This window comes from Ictidomys tridecemlineatus, chromosome 6, assembly GCF_052094955.1.
Source record: "Ictidomys tridecemlineatus isolate mIctTri1 chromosome 6, mIctTri1.hap1, whole genome shotgun sequence".
Taxonomy (NCBI): domain Eukaryota; kingdom Metazoa; phylum Chordata; class Mammalia; order Rodentia; family Sciuridae; genus Ictidomys; species Ictidomys tridecemlineatus.
This window is the reverse complement of record NC_135482.1, coordinates 16,081,575-16,098,556: the sequence shown is the minus strand read 5'-3', so window position 1 is coordinate 16,098,556 and position 16,982 is coordinate 16,081,575. Positions and strand designations below refer to the sequence as shown.

Sequence of the window (16,982 nt, the reverse complement as noted above, 5' to 3'; positions counted from 1 at the left end):
ATCCTAATTATGTAGTCCGTCCATTGTCAGTTACACATTTCTACATGTGTGACTGATAACCTGAGTAGCTTCATGAACTGGCACTTGAATTTCCAGTGAGCAAGGGGGTGAATTTTCCAACACTTACCCAACATACAGACTTCACTTGCATATCCTTATAACATGTTTAAACTCCTCATAGCTTTGTTCACTTTTTAGGTGGCTGTTAACCTTTGATAGACTTCCAAATATGTTTTGTGGAAAAGCCCTACCTACCCATTTTCTTTTTCCTCTCTGAGGCAGTGGAAAACCGAAGGTCACAAGTGCATCTTGCGCATTTTCTCTTGAAAGATCCTACCCCATGAGGTGAATTGGTAAATTGCAGAGGATTTTTACGCACGCCCCCCCTTTCCCCCTCCGTCCCCCCTCTCCCCAGTACTGGAAATGAACCCAAGTGAGCATTCTATCACTCAGTTATAACCTGAGCAGGGATTGGCTTTTTGAGGGCTAGCAAAGGTTAATTAACCCAGTTAAATTTGTGTGATTTCCAGTCACCTTGTACCTGGGAACTTTATTTTGCCTAATTTTAATGAGGGTTCTTCATTTCAGGGCCCTCGACCTTAACTTGTCCTTACCAGCAATTTAGCCACACTAGTTATTAAAAACAAGCATTACATAAAAGCTTTAAATCACAGAACGAAGTATGTGGACCTCATTTCAGTGTATGGCAGGGAACGTTTTAATTAAAGCGTAGGACCTTTAGTTGTTGTCCAAGTGTTTCTTTGAAAGTTAGGGTGTTTTGTCATTGCTGAAAATTTCAATAGCTGCCTCTTGAATGGGAATTATTTCTGTACGGGGCTGGGGGTCCATTGTTGCGCCGGTTCTTTGCATTGCGCAGGCCAGTAGGCTAACGCTAGGGTGGGCAGCGCCTAGCGGAGCTGCAGCCAGGGAGGAGCTGGGGGCGGGGCGGGGCGGGGCGGGGCGAGAGCAGCAGAGGTCCCCACTGCACTGCGCATGGGCTGGCATCCCTCCTCTTCTTCAACTGCCCCTTGGATTTCCGCCAGCGTCGCGAACATTCTGAAGGCGGTTGGCTGCGTGCTGCCGGTTACCGACATGTCTGATGAGCAAGGTTCCCTGATGGGAGGCGAGGAGCCAGTGGCGACAGGCACCTGCCGTGCGTGCTCCATGAAGCAGGTGGAGGAGGAGGAGGAGGAGCCGCCAAAGATGGAAGTGGTGGTGGGGGTGGACAGCTGCTCTGACGACCTCAGCTCCGGGGACCCCGAGCTAGACTGTCACCTCCTGGGTCAGACCGAGGACGAGGAGAAGTGTCGGAACATCCGCAAGCAATACCGGCAGCTCATCTACAGTGTCCAGCAGAACCGAGAGGACATAGTGAACACGGCCAGCGACTCCTTAACCGAGGCCCTCGAGGAAGCCAACGTCCTATTTGATGGAGTGAGCCGAACGAGAGAGGCTGCCCTCGATGCCCAGTTTCTTGTTTTGGCTTCTGATTTGGGTAAAGAAAAAGCAAAGCAGTTAAATTCTGATATGAGCTTTTTTAATCAAGTAGCGTTTTGTGACTTTCTGTTTATATTTGTGGGCCTCAATTGGATGGAAGACGAGTGTGATGAGTTGAGTGGTTGTGATGACAGTATCTCTCTTTCCTTTTGGGAGACGGTACAGAAGGAAGCAACATCCTGGATATTGCAAGCTGAAACATTCCACTTTATTTTTGGTTCATTCAAGTCTGAGCCTTTTGTACGAAAGCCCCGACTTGAACATCACAAAAAATTTCGCAAAATGGAAGGAAATGGGGATATGCCTACAAAGTTGAGGAAGTTGGACCTGAGTACCAACCAAGAAGCAACAGAAAAAGAAGTAGAAAGAATCTTGGGATTGTTGCAAACCTACTTTCGAAAGTATCCTGATACTCCTGTGTCCTATTTTGAGTTTGTGATTGATCCAAACTCTTTCTCTCGTACAGTGGAGAATATATTCTACGTTTCTTTTATTATAAGAGATGGCTTTGCAAGAATAAGGCTTGACCAAGACAGGCTGCCAATATTAGAGCCAATTAATATTAACCAAATGGGTGAAGGAGGTGATCCCAGTTCCTTTGGTAGGAAGCAAGGAGTTATATCTCTGAGTTTACAGGATTGGAAAAATATTGTGGCAACTTTTGAAATTTCAGAGGCTATGATTACAAACTCATATTAGATTTTTGTTCCTAGTATAAGAATCAGTTTTGTTTTTCTGAAGTATTTCAAAACAGCAAAATCTGAACAGAAGTGCACACATTATATTTCTTGTAAAGCAAAATATTTTCAAGAATATTGAAAATTGTTTTTCTGTGTAATGTGTTTTGGTAATTTATGAGGTTGTGATCTATTATTAAAAATTTTCACTGGCATACTTATGGGAAATATTTTTTTGAATGCTCTATAAAATCTACATTAATAAAAAATTTTTAAATTCTTAATTTTGTAAACTAAAAACATTGGCCAACTTGCAAAAAAAAAAATCAGAATGGTATGTGATACTGTTTTGCTTCCTCTCTGGTAGTGAACCAAGGAGAATCCCATTAAGTTGAGGTGAGAGTGGGTAAAAAGTTGCTCAAGAAAAGCATTAAGGTAGTAAATATGCACTATTACAACTTAAAAAAAGTTAGATGCTGTGCTTCACTGCAGAGAATAAATAATTTCTAAATGATTTCTTCTGTAAGCTGACTCAGCAAATTTGTGTGACTACTGCTCAGTAGACAAAATATCAAATAAGGGCTGAAAGGGGAGTAGGAATTGGGAGATGGGAACAGCATTCTAGGCAGGGAAGTAATAAGGGCAAATGCATAAGTCATGGCATAAGAGAACCTTTAGATTTAGGGGAAACAATTCTGCTTGAATGTGAAGCTATGTGAGAATTGCATGACTTCATCTGTTAGTATCCTTAGGAAGTTTTTTGTCCCACAAATTCCTCTAATATGGATTGGGATGGGATTGTGGTTCAGCGGCAGAGCACTTGCCTCGCGTGTATGGGGCACTCGGTTCGATTCTCAGCACTACATAAAAATAAAGATTATTGTGTCCATCTACAACTAAAAAAAAAAAAACATTAAAAAAATCCCTCTTATATGCTTATTTGTAAGCTTTTTGTGCTTGGTTAATGTCTTTTCTGGCCCATACGTTCTCTTTATGTATCTGCTAATAAAAAATGTCCTTCAGAATCAGTGATGTGTTATCGTGTGACAACTTCAGATATTTGTCCCAACTAATTTTACATATGTTAATAAGGTTAGAACTGTCTGTTTAAACTGTGTTTATTCACATATTCTTAGTGTGAACTGTTCTGTTTTTTTCTTTTTGATGCTTCTAGTTGTTTTAAGAGTATAAATTACAACCTGATTTAGAAATTACTGCTGAAAATTAAAAAGCTTTAGAATGTATAATAAGCATACCCATAAGTTGCCTTCTATCTTTAGGAACTTAATCTTTGGTAGTGGAGGAATTTGGCAACTAATTTGTAAATGGGGTAAGTGACTGTACTAACAGGAAGTCTAGTTGGAACAGGGAAGGGAAATCCAAAGGCTAAACAAATGATATCAAGAGAGGCCAGAGCTGATATTTGGGGAAGTTTTTCACTAATAATATACTAGAGAATTTTTTTTAAAAAAATAGATATTTCTTGTTGGTAAATTATTTTCTAAAGTAGCTATTCTTACCTCTTATTAGAATTCTCAAGGAATTCCAATCCTTGTCAGTTTCTGTCACCCATTGATTTAGGGTGGTCTTGCTGATCCTCACTTCTGGTAAATCTTCCAACCTTGCTTGGGTTTTCCGGAGATCTGTTGTTGGAGCGAAAAGATAATTGCTTTGGATAGTGGAGAGATCCTGAGTTCTTCACTCACTATCAGATTCATTTCTTTACTGGGAGGATTTGGCACAGAGTGATAATAGAAAATGTAGGTAATTTTTTGGGTCTCTTTAAAATTAGAGTTGTTCAAATATCAAGTTATCCACTCATTTTTGTTTTTACTAGTTGTCATGACATGTGAGTTATCTCATTATTTTGAAATTAAAGCACATGCTTACATTGAAGAAAAGACTTGACCAATGGAGAGATGAGTTCCTTTATAAAGATTAAGAATCATATTGAAAAAATGCTGTTTTCCCACTAATAGTTAGAACACCTTAACTTTATATTGTTTTCTGAGCACCTTTAAATTTTCTTTTTGTTGTTGTTGTTTTTTTAGTTGTAGATGGATACAACACCTTATTTTTATGTGATCTGAGGATGGAACCCAGTGCGTCACACGTTAGGCATGTGCTCTGCCATTGAGCTACAACCCCAGCCCTGAGCACTTTAACTTTTGAAGGTTCAAATAAATTGAACTTTAAGAGAATGTTGTGAATTTATTTTAAAGTAAAACTTTATTGGATAATAGGACCACTTTGTGATCAAATGTCCTGCATCAGTACTAACATTTTTGTTATCCACTTTGGGCAGATTGTCTAATTGTAAAGTTGAGGTTTTTGATTTTCCAAGTGAGAATAATAGTAAGGTTTAGATTAGAAAAATTTATGATAAATACTTTGAAATAAGAACTACTATGTATGGTGGTGCAGTGAGAAAAATAATAGATTTGTAATTTGTAACCTCGGTTTAATTCTTGGCTAGTGGGCAATTTTCTTAATTTCTCAAGGTCTCCCTTAGGTATGAAATGGGAATGATATCTAACAAAAGTTAGAGGACTACTATAAGGATTAGATGAGATGTAATGTGTGTATAACTTCCAGCATGGTGTCTCATTGTGGACATTCATGTTATCGCCCCATTCTCCAGTCAAGGTCAGCAAATTCTGGGGTACCACCACTCACTGTAGTTTTCTTATGCTTTAAAAAAAATTGTTGTTGTTGTAGATGGACACAATACCTTTTTTTAAATTTAGTTTTTATGTGGTGCTGAAGATAGAACCCAGTACGTCGCACATGCTAGGCAAACGCTCTACCAAGGAGGCACAACCCAGTCCTCCTTATACTTCTAGATCTCTTGTCTTCTGGAGAATTCATTGCCAAGTAACTGGAATCTGCACAAATGGTGCCAGACACTGCTCTAGGCCTGGAGAAAAAGTAGTGCCAGAAAATTGTGTTTCTATTTTAGAGGGTATATTCATTTATCATTGCTGTAACCAAACAGTGAGTGGAAGCAATACTAACTATCTTATGGTTCTGGAGGTTGGATGTCCAACTAGAATTGGGTTGGCTGAGCCAAAATCAAGGCATCAGCAAGTCTGGTTCTTTCTGGAAGCTCTGAGGAAGAATCTCATCCTGTCTTTTCAATTTCTGGAGGCCACCTGCACAGAACACTTTCAAAACTGGCAGAGCCGTCTCTTCTGTAAACACATCTCCAGCTACTGTAGTCATTTCTCTGCCTCCCTCTTACAAGGGCTTTTGTGATTACATTGAGCCTGCTGGGATAATTCTAGAAAATCCATCTCCAGATTCTTAGTCACATCTCCAAAGTCCCTTTTAAAGGTAACATTCACAGGTTATAGGGATTCATGCTCTTATGTCAGGGGAGTCACTGAGGAAAAGACAGCAACATTTTTGTGAATGACTGTTGTACCAAAGAAACACTGCTGGGATATTGGTTGAGTTGACTTTCAGATAGGATAGAAAAGCTCCGGAAGGAGGTAATCAACGTGATACCTGCGGTCATTTACCAGAATACTTGACACAGAGTACAGGTGAAACATACCATGGTTCTAGACATTGTAGTTGTATGCTAGCTGAATATCTAGATAATTGGTCATGGCGAGCCAACTTTCTAATTTCTCCTTAGAGGAAGCATCTCTCCTTCCCTGAACAATGAGGTGATTTTTTGATTTGCACTCACTTCAGTGTTACTGTTATTTTCTGTCCACTACTACCCACTGACAAATTCAAAATTTCCCCAGACCAGGGCTTGGCAAGTTGTTTTCTGTGAAAAAACAGTATTTTAAGCTTTGTGGGCTATGTGGCCTCTTTTGCAATCTATAATCAATTCTACTATTGAAAAAGAAAAGTATAGACAATTTGGAAATAAATGGGTATGGTTATTTTCCAATAAAATCTTATTCGTGGATAGTGAAATTTGAATTTAATGTAATTTTTATTATGAATTATTAGTCTTTTCCTCTCCAACCATTTAAAAATATAAGAACCATTCTTAATGTCAAGGCTTTGGAAAAACAGATCTGCTGCCTTGGCTCTGTCATAGACCTAGTCTTTTCTAGAGAACCTGTAGCATTTAACTTGCAATTTCCCTTTATTGCTTTCCTAGTTCATAATCCAGAGCAAGAAAGGCCTGAGGTACATCCCAGTGGCTGCTACAGTACAAGTCTGACAGCCATCAGGTTTCAAAGAAGATAAGCAGCTGGATCTGATATAGGTTCTATAATCACTGCTGAGTTTGTTGTTTGGATTTTTAATAGCGTAGACATGAGCATCTATGGCATTAAGAAAAGTCAGGCTGCTTATTTTGCACATGAGGTATAAAACATGAAATTTAAGCAATTTAGAACATTTGGGATGTTGCTCTAAATTGTTTAGCTCTTTTACCCAACTGTGCCACTTCGACAAAATATTTCCCCTGTCAGCAACAGAATTTATGTGGATTCTATCTATTAACATTTACTACATTAAAGATTAAAACTATTTTTAAATTTAAATTTTTTCTAGCACTGATGGTTAAGTTGGTGAGGGCTACTTTCAGCTTTTCGGCACAAGGATACATTTTCTTTCATTTGTTGAACTAGATATGTTGGAAGCAGGACTTTCCCAGAATTGGTGGTTTCATTTAGACAGCGATTGTTCAACAGTCTATGCAGATAAAATGAGGTTATTTTTCAAGAACATCCAGCTATGTCTATTTGCAAGTCATTCTCTTACTCTGTGAGACTGAAGGAGTCGCACTTGTTACATGAAGCTCATTCTGGTCCTTTGCTCTGAATGGCTGTCATTACCAACTTGTTTTCCCCCACAGTGCCCTGCATTGAAGGAGCAGCCTCAGCCATGATGCCAGTTGATGAATACTGGCTGTGCCTACCAGCTTCTGGCATTAGACCTTTTGTGCAGACTATCAGGGTGATATGGTCTTGTCCCCACTGTTGCTGGACTGTCCCTCTGGCCCCTGAGTCACCATGTGCACCTGGCATGCTGCCTGGGGACACCTGCAGGGCTGAGCCTCCTCCTCCTCCACATTCCTCAACTGCACCCCCTTCCACATCCCAAGCACCCTGTTTTGCTGGCCCCAAGTCCTGCCCTTCATCCGCTACACCTGATTGTAGGCAGGAGAAAAATATGCAGTCTGGGCTGGTAAGTTTGGGAATTTTTGGGCTATTAAGGTTAAAACTTTATGTTTAAAAAAACATTTTGTTTGTGTTCTTCAGCTTTTTCAGTCCTCTCCTTAGCACAGATTTTTATTTTAATAAAAGGTAATATGAAATAATAGTGGAATGATTAGATTTTTGAGAATCGAGAGTCAAAAACCTAAATTTATAAAGCCTGTTGCATAGAATATGAAAATGAAATAATATAGGAGACTTCAGGGCTGGGGTTGTGGCTCAATGGTAGAGTGCTTCTCTAGCGTAAATAAATATAGGAGACTGCAAGTATATGCAGAAGAAAGGAATGAACTAGACAGAGCCATTTTTATTTAAAATGCCTGGCAGTGGTTGAGTACTTGCCTAGCATACATGAGGCACTAGTTTCTATCCCAAATACTGTAAAAACAACCATAAGATACCTTGAAAAGCAGAGACTTCTTTTCTTATATTTTTCATGCAGGTCAATGTCAATCAGTTTTTCTGGATTTTTAGTTTTTTTTCTTTTAAACTTTTTAAACAGTTTTTTATAATTATGTTAGAGTGGGGTTCATTATCATATTCATGCATGTATATATAACTTGATTAATCCGAATTTCCAGATTTTTAATGCTTCAGCTAAAATTATAGAAAAATCTTAAATATTTGACTGACTTTAAAATTGCTACATTGAAATAATTTTACCCACACTTTACCAGGCCCCTATCTTGGTCTGAGACTTTAACCCACTCATTGCACGTTTGACTTAGAAAGTAAAGATGATTACTAAACTATATTGATGGCACCATTAAAAATATACTGTACAAACATTTTTAAAAACCTAATTTAAAATTTAGTTTCAAAATTCTAGGATGCTCCAACTAAGTTTAGGTCAAAGTTGCTTTGGTTGTGTTGCCAGGACTTCCCCATGTAGAAGTATCCCATGAACACTTGAAAGGAGAGAGTGTGGCACAAGAGGGCGCTGACTGGAGCCAGTCCTCCAGGATCGGAGCCCAAAAGCAAGCAAGCACTGGCCTCGCTTGAAGGAAGGTGGAATATTTCTCTTCATGAGCTATAACAGAAGTCAAATAACATTTTTTTCTTTGAAAATTCCTTTTGCTTTCCAAAAGGAAGAATGTCTTACAAACTTTTTAGATATTGTTGCTTATTATTTTCCATTGTTTTTCTTTAGGCTTGTGAGGACAGTTTTCAACAGCAACTGAAAATGAATGGCTCTGAGGATCTTCCCGAGTCCTATGACTTCGACCTTATCATCATTGGAGGTGGCTCAGGAGGACTGGCTGCTGCCAAGGCAAGGCTCCTTGTGTTGTGTATCATCTGGGTTATGTTTGGAGTATTCCTGTCTATAACAGTTCCCCCCTCCTCTATGGAATTGGTTTGAGGCCCTTTTGTATTTATCACATTAACTTTGAGTGGTACATGTTAAGGGACCATTATTATAAATTGCCTTTCCAAATTGAAATACGTGTTCTTGATATAGTACTGGGTCCATGCTTAGAACACATTTTTATTTAAGTTTGGTTGATTTTTTTTTTCTTCCAAAGATAATAAGGCTGTTTTGTGGAAATGGTTTGAAATTAAACAAATATATTTATCATTAATACTTGTATTAGATTTTTTTTCACTTTGATGATTTTCTTGTTCTCAATCCCTTGTGTCTCCAGGAGAAAGATGAGGAAGAGCTAGGTTTTTAAAACTTAAGTATTTGCCTCCAGTGTAGATGAGAGTGATCCAAGAGAATAACCTCTCACCGAGGCCTGGATGTGACTGGGAAGAGGATGTATAGGTCCAGGTTAGGAGTGGGGCTCCTGGCCCTGAACCTAGATCCACTGCCCAAGTGAGGACCTTAGCCCTGTCATCCTTTCTACCAGGTTCTTTTAAAGATGACGTGGTTTATACTTCCTTAAGGTATAGTTTGTGGTCATGTAGGAAAGGTGGTAGATTCACATGAAGCTGACCAAATTAGGAGCAGGGCAGTGTCTAGCATGAAGTGACACTTCGCTGAAAGCAATTCAGGAATAGTACCTGATATAATTTACTCTGGAAGTGGTGCGCAGGGACTCTGTCTTCTTAACCATTAGAGGTTTAGTTGCCAGCGTACAAAGCTTAGTCCCTGAGAAAGGTAAAAGATACTCAAATGAACCTGACTGTTGTCTTCATTCCCCCCAAAATATATTTAGAGACTTTATAGATACCATCAGCTTTTTCGTGGATTCCTCACATGAGAATTGTAGGAAATCTGACAATTTTGAGGGGAAAAAAATTATTCAGTATCTTGCCTTATAAACTGAATTAGGTAGAACTTACAAATGCTTTCAAATGTCTTACCTTTAAGGTTACAAGTTATTTGAAGGGCTGTAGCTGTCAATAAATTGGCTGTACCAGCTCTGTAGCACTTGAGTGGCCACATATTTTTTTTCAGATTATTGCTTAATCTACTATTGTTTGAGTAGAATTATGTAAGAGGATTCTAGGGTTTCTATCCAGTTCCAACGATTTTATAGCTGGAATCTGCTTAATCTTTAAAGCTGCCCTCACAACTGAGTGTTTTGTGTGTGTGTGTGTGTGTGTGTGTGTGTGTGTGTGTGTTTGTTTGTTTTTAAGGTACTGGGGATTGAACTCAGTGGTACTTAACCACTGAGCCATATCTCCAGTCCTTTTTTGTATTTTATTTAGAGACAAGGTCTCACTAAGTTGCTTAAGGTCTTGCTAAGTAGTTGCTGAGGCTGACTTTGAACTTGGAAGATCTTCCTGCCTCAGTCTCCCGAGCCGTTAGAGTTACAGGCTTGAGCCCCACACCTGGCCTATCTTAGGATCTTAGTTTTTATCTTGGAGTTGAAAAGTCATGGTACATGAAATTCCCTTGTATAAATAATTGATTATGCCTTAGGCATTATAGCTTAATAAAACAGCATGGATGTTAGCAGCCCATTGCCCATTTATTATATTAACTCTTTCAACTCATTTTAGTAATTTTGTTTTCCAGGAGGCAGCCAAATATGACAAGAAGGTTATGGTCTTGGATTTTGTCACTCCAACCCCTCTTGGAACTAGATGGGGTAAGCTCCTAAAGTAGTTCAGAAGTGGTTTTGTAGAAGTCAGTTTTTCTCTAGCAATGATGTAAGTAGCTCCTAAAACCCACTGAGACAAACAAAAACCAACAGCATATCTCTTTCATTTGAGCCAAGTTAAAGTTGACTTGGGTTAAATGCTAAAAATCCAGGTTCTTTAGCACAGCCAAGATAGAAACCTTTTGCACAAGCTATGCTTTATGGTAAACATTTGTGCAGTTTAATGTATTTAGGGGGTTAATAAGTGAAAAATGTAAACCTTTTAAAACTTCCTGTTTTAAATCCACTTTCTACATTCAAATAAAAACTAGAATCAGAATGGGCAGCCTTGCTGCTTCTGTCTTGAGGAATTTTATTTTTATTATTCATTGATTAAATAAATTCAGATTTAAGAACCAGTGTCCTGGGGAATATAGCTTAGATTGTCACAGTATGAAAGAAATTTCTGCCCCCTGTGGCACCTACATTTTGGTGTGGAGATTAAAAACAAGCAAGGACTTCACAAATTGTGATAAGTAGTCCTGATTTTTTTTTTTTTTTTTTAATAATGGGATAGAGAAGAACTGGGTAAAGGAGAGTTTTGACTTTGAGAAATTTATCAAGGAAGGCTACTGAAGAGATGGCAGTTAGGCAAAGCCTTAAGAAGTAAGAATGAACTCCCTATACCAGAAGCTGAGGCATACCCTCCAGGCTGCTTTTCTCTGTGTCATAGTGGTACATTCAAAGGCCCTGAGGTACATAAGAGCCCTTCATGCTTCTAGCATGAGTAGTAGGAGCTGGAGGTAGCATGAGGGCTTTGCAGGCCAAGATGAGAACTTTGAACTAATCAAAGCATAGTGGGAAACCTTTGAGGAGTTTAAGGCAGGAGAGTAATGTGGTAGTAAATTCTATGAAGATTACTTGGCTCCTTGCATAAGGAGGAGGCAAGAAGCAGAAATCTAGGTACGGCAATATCACAATTTCTCATTTATCCATTTAGCAAAAACTTAAATGTCAATCCTGTGCTGGGCATTGTTCTTGGTACTAGGTGTGTCCCCTACCCTGCAGTGCCTACCTCCACAGAACTCTTGGTAATGTTCTTAGAGGACATAGCTTTGAGCTGTGAGGTCCAATGCTGTCTTGCATGCTGATTAATTTTATTTTGGCAACCTCTCCACCTGCCTGCATCTTATTTTAATGGGAAACAAGCTATCACAGTGCTGTTTAAGCTTAGAGATATTGTGCTATTTTGAAGGGGTAGGGGTGAGGGAGATGGGACATGAGTCCTTTGGAGAATCCAGTGAAAGCCTCCTTAAGAAAATAAAATGCGCATAAGTTAACAATTTTTTTGTGTGTAGTTTCAGAACCACTGCAGTTAAGGCATGCTTAGCATAACCACCCTTTGTCATTTCTGCATATGAGTTTGATGGTAAGGATGGGGTGTGTGTGCACATAGTAAAATTTGAATTTTTAATGTTGTTGCAGGTCTTGGAGGAACGTGTGTGAATGTGGGTTGCATACCTAAAAAACTAATGCACCAAGCAGCTTTGTTAGGACAAGCCCTGAAAGACTCTCGAAACTATGGCTGGAACTTCGAGGACAATGGTATGGGAGTGAGAAAGCTCCTCTTCTGTTTGTGCTTTTGGGGGTTTGAACTGCTATCTGGAAATGTGAAGCTAGCAAACACCCTGGAAATTGTTCTTATTGTTTACATTTGTTTGTTGACAAAGTCACTGCAATTATCCTTTGTCAGATAGCTACACAGTATAGTAAGAACAGATATTTAATATGGCATTTCTACTTAGAAACCTAGAATTCTTTCTTTTTCTTTTTTTAAAAAATATTTATTTATTTATTTATTTTAGTTTTCCCGTGGACACACATCTTTGTTTGTATGTGGTGCTGAGGATCCAACCTGGGCCGCACGCTTGCCAGGCAAGCGCGCTACCGCTTGAGCCACATCCCCAGCCCCTAGAATTCTTTCAAATGAATCTCCCAGTGTGTGAAAGAGGTCACACAGTGTTTGTAATGTGAAGGAAGTACAGATCGTATCTGATGAGCTTTGTTTTGAAGCTATTGAATTTTTCTCCAAAGCAGGTCTTAGGAGAGGTATTGTTTGTTTTGGAGGGAACATTTAGACTTTGTTGCATTAAAAATACTTAGAATTCTCTAGAAACCCTAGACAAATTGAGGAAGGAATCTGTGACTTTAGAAAGTAGATTGCGTTCTTTGGTGGAAGAATAAAGTGAGGCCTGGTACAGTTATATGAATTATTCAGGTTTTCTTAGATCAGTATCACCTGTTTCCTGGGACCCTTTTAAGTCTGCTTTCTGTCTACAGCTTTTGGAGACCCGAGGCTGTACTTGAGAGTTTTTCATTTTTTTGTTCTGAACCCCATTTTAATTTTTTTTGCCTAAAGAAAAGAGAATTGAGTAAACTCAGCTGACCTAAGAAGCATGAGTTTGATACCTAATTGCCAAACTCTGCCCTCTCCCTCTCCTCTCTAAGTTGCTCACTGTCCTGTCTAGAGGCGGTCATTCCTGCCTGGCCTGCCAGGTAGCGCCCTTCCCCTTCTGGACACTGCTGTGAACACATCCAGTTAGCAACATGGTTTTTCTTCCTTTTCTTGACTGGATTTCTTTCTGTCTTTTTTTTTTTTTTTTTAATTCCAGAAGTTCTGATGAAAGTTATATAACAGGAGTATTAATCATCTATATAGTGTCCAACACTCAGGTTTGTGTGTAGTCCTTGTTCATGTTAGTCTTTAGCTATCAACTCTTAAGAAAAAAAAATGTAGTCAGTGGAACAGGATTACTTAATGTAGTTAAAAATGTAGGAGAATTTATGTAATATAGTGACTTTAGAATCTTTAAAGGATACTGGTTACTCGTTTGAAAAAGAAAAGAATAGGCCACTGCTGAATGTGGATTCTATTAGTGGGACCAACTAAAAATAATTGTAATAAATTAAGCAATCAGGTAGGGAATGGTGTATAACTTAGCAGACTGACAGATCTTTACAACAAAATAATGTTTCTGTGGCTGTAATGTAACAACAATATGAAATAGCCATGCATATTTTTTATTTATTTCTAGTTATAGAATCAAAAACTAATAAACATACAACAAATAAGATAATAAGGAGCCAATACTAGCACAGTTCAGACTCCCTGAATTTCCTGGGGTTTGAAAACTTGAATCAAATCAGATTTGTCTATCCTTATATACATTATTTATCCAACTGATTTAACTGTCTTACCTCCTTTGTGTTTCTTCCTCCTTAAGGTCTTTTTAAGATAGAAATACGTCATTTTCTGTTTTAACCTCACGATTCCTGTGCTTGTCAGCAGCAGCAACTCCAGGGTCTTTGAGAACAGCTGAAGAACTGCACTCAATTCTTACACTTTTCAGTAGAGAATGCTTGCTGCTTTAGCCCTTCTCATCAAACCTTCATTCTGAAATAAAATGGCATACTATGCCTGTCAGGATATACCACTGAGGGAACAATGCTTACCCTCCCTCCTTTTGGTGGTAAAATAGTTGTGGCGAGGAATAAAGTATATGCAGATAAACATTACTTTATTTCACTAGGTCTTAGAGCTAGAAAGAAATTTGGAGGTGTATTTTTCAAATGAGACCAAAACCTTTAGAGAGGCTACTGATTGGTGCCTCCTACTAAATGAATTTTGAAGTGTTATTTTATATTTTTAGAATAGGAACACATCTAATCTCATGTTCTTGATCAAACAACAGCTCTTTTGTTTTCTAGAAACACTGTGTCTGACACTGCAGATAGCACCCAGCATGCTGAGGGAGGACAGGGACCTGAACCAAGCCAACAGCTGAATCTAATGACCAGGAGAGTGACAGTCACCCCACAGCTGGCAGGTCCAGACCTGAGATCTGCCTTTTTTCTAAAGTTTCAAACTGATACACAGAGAAAGTCATAGATCCTAAAAAAACATTTTGAGCTCAGTCATTCAAGCTGGATGAATTGGTCCTTTCTGGAAGATTGGTTGGCTTTATATTGCTTAGGGTACTTTTATGCTCAAGAATGAAATGTATCTTTTAAAATTGAAGTATTTGAAAAGATTTAGGATCTCATTGTCATTATGGAGAAAATAAGATCATTGTTCACAGTCAGGCTTGCAGAATTTGAGGATATATCCTCATCATATACCTGGTGTTTTACATGGCATGTGACTGCCACTGATGGGTGTGTGCCCTTGGTACTCCAGTCTTTTTTTCCTGGATATATAACAGGAATAATTCCTGCTCCCTAGGGTGCTTTGAGGCTTAAGTGAGAAGATGTGCCCAACATGTTAAAAGTGATGATGCAGTTCTGTTAGTCTGGTTACTGTAGTTCAACCTAAGGTGTGGCCTGGCTCTCTGTAGTGGAAGAGAGTAAACTAGGAGATTTGACTAAGATCCACTGCTGTGTGCAGAAGGGCACGCTTAGGTGCAAATGCATTCTGCCTGCCTGCTGGAATTTGCATTCTAGAGGTTTAGCAACGCATTTCGGCTAGTAGAACAGCCAATGATATCAGGAGGCCTAGGAGAGATGCTGAGGCTATGCCAGTAGGTGGACAGAGTGTGGGTGTAGGATCCTGGTAATGTTTGGGAACACTGATAGGTGGTGGGTTTGGGGTATTATCAGAAGACAGGGCACCCTAGCGAACTAGAGTTCCATGTATGTCCCAGAGTCCAGTTACCACTAGTAGCATATAAGGTGGGAATCTGAATGTTACAAGACACTCAGAAGGGACCACAAGACCAAGACCATAGGAGCAGATCAAGTGCTTTGATGCTGAATCCAAAACTGGTAGCCTGACTTTTTGAAATTCCTTCTGTTTGAGTACAATCATACTAGACACTGAGGCTAAGGGTGGCTATCTGCTGTGCCACAAGGTGAAGGAACCTCTGTAGGGAAAAGAGATTTGAGGAGTTTGGAAATCAGACTGGGCCTAAGCCACAAAAGGAAGGCTTTAACAGAAATGTTGAATCTAATCATTGAATTTGAATTTCAGTCATTGAAATCATGAAATTTATTGGTGCTATTACCTAATTCTAACTATGTCTTATTTTAGAATATGGTATTTCCTATAAGGATTAGCAGAGTACAATTCACTTAGTAGTTTTATACTTATAAAATTTCAGACATGATTTTTCCCTTTGACCTAGCTTATTGTTTCTCTGTGGTGGTGATGTTACTGGCACGTTGGGCTGGACAGCTCTGTGGTAGATGAAGAAGAATAGTTAGCATCACTGGCTGGCTGGGCATTAAATGTTAGGGGCATCCCTCAGTCACTGTGACCACCAATGGTATATGTCTGGGATTAACTTTGGATACAGTACTCTAGTTAAGAAGAAAGAAAGAGGAACATAAAAAGAGTTTGGTAATTGTTGCAGTTAGATGGGGTGAGGTATGCTATTGTCCATTCCTGGTGAACAGGCAGGCAGGCGGGTCCAGGTTCCCTGCAGCGTCCTCCACCCCAAGCACATAGTCCTCTTGGCAGGAAGTCTTGCATTAATTATATTAAATGTATGGTGGGGGCTGGGGATGTGGCTCAAGCGGTAGCGCGCTCGCCTGGCATGCGTGCAGCCCGGGTTCGATCCCCAGCACCACATACCAACAAAGATGTTGTGTCTGCCGAGAACTAAGAAATAAAAATGTTGGAAATTCTCTCTCTCCCTCCTCTCCTCTCACTCTCTCTTAAAAAAATAAATAAATAAATAAATAAATGTATGGTGGTCTTCCAAAAGGGAAAGAATATTGAAAATGAAAAGGTAGCTCATGTGCTCAAAATGAAGAACCTCTTGTAGACTACAAGCTCTACTCTCTTTATTCCATGTTTATAGTTACAGAGAAACTCATGTTTGTTGGGAAGTTGAAAAGCTAAATGTCTTACTTTCTTACACAGTTAAACATGACTGGGAAAAAATGACAGAAGCTGTACAGAATCACATTGGCTCTCTGAACTGGGGCTACCGTGTAGCTCTACGGGAGAAAAAGGTGGTCTATGAGAACGCTTTTGGGCAATTTATCGGACCTCATAGGATTAAGGTAATTGTAAAAGCAGCATCCTCTGTAACTTTTTTTTTTAAGCTTTGGTTGGTGCTGGGGAGAAAAAGAGTTATAATGTTAAAAGTATTATAATAAAAGTGCAAGTCACTGTGACCCAGACTGTCCAGTTTGGTGATTTTGATGTCTGTGGGGGTATGGTGGAGTGTTAGCATACTGGGCCAGATTACCTGGATTTCAGGCTTGGCTCTGTCATTTGCTAGCATTGTGACCTTAATATCTCTTTCTTAATGAATCATCAAATTTTTGTGTGGCTCAAATGAAACACTGAAGAACAAGTCTTTGTTAACTTTTAAGTTAATTTTAAGAACTAATTACTTATTAGAGTTGATGTATTGGGTTCTTTTGTAGGCAACAAATAACAAAGGCAAAGAAAAATTTTATTCAGCAGAGCGATTTCTCATTGCCACTGGTGAAAGGCCACGTTACTTGGGCATCCCCGGGGACAAGGAGTACTGCATCAGCAGGTAAGGTTAAATACAAATGTTTTTAAAATTGAAAACTACAAGCATTGG

The 16,982-nt window shown here is 39.1% G+C and overlaps 2 protein-coding genes across 5 annotated transcripts in view; both read left to right on the top strand.

Moving 5' to 3' along the window:
• The window catches only part of Txnrd1 (thioredoxin reductase 1), a 59,974-nt gene that overhangs the window by 10,544 nt on the left and 32,448 nt on the right, over positions 1 to 16,982 (top strand). For 3 of the 4 annotated variants that reach the window (XM_078052915.1, XM_005322342.5, XM_078052914.1), the window contains exons 2-6: positions 8,508 to 8,627; positions 10,323 to 10,395; positions 11,872 to 11,991; positions 16,307 to 16,449; positions 16,819 to 16,934. In XM_078052915.1, coding sequence (XP_077909041.1) covers positions 8,541 to 8,627; positions 10,323 to 10,395; positions 11,872 to 11,991; positions 16,307 to 16,449; positions 16,819 to 16,934 — 539 coding nt within the window. In that variant the 5' untranslated portion in view covers positions 8,508 to 8,540. Of the gene's footprint in view, positions 1 to 6,996; positions 7,329 to 8,507; positions 8,628 to 10,322; positions 10,396 to 11,871; positions 11,992 to 16,306; positions 16,450 to 16,818; positions 16,935 to 16,982 lie in introns of those variants that run through there. The other variant, XM_013357307.4, reaches the window with a different exon arrangement.
• Eid3 (EP300 interacting inhibitor of differentiation 3) lies at positions 965 to 3,202 on the top strand. The gene has a single exon (XM_005322452.4). The coding sequence runs from the start codon at positions 994 to 996 to the stop codon at positions 2,194 to 2,196; it is 1,203 nt and encodes a 400-aa protein (XP_005322509.3). The 5' UTR covers positions 965 to 993; the 3' UTR covers positions 2,197 to 3,202.

What these genes read in the sequence shown, in the direction of transcription:
- Eid3 (XM_005322452.4), top strand. Translation starts at nt 994, where the DNA reads ATGGGCTGGCATCCCTCCTCTTCTTCAACTGCCCCTTGGATTTCCGCC.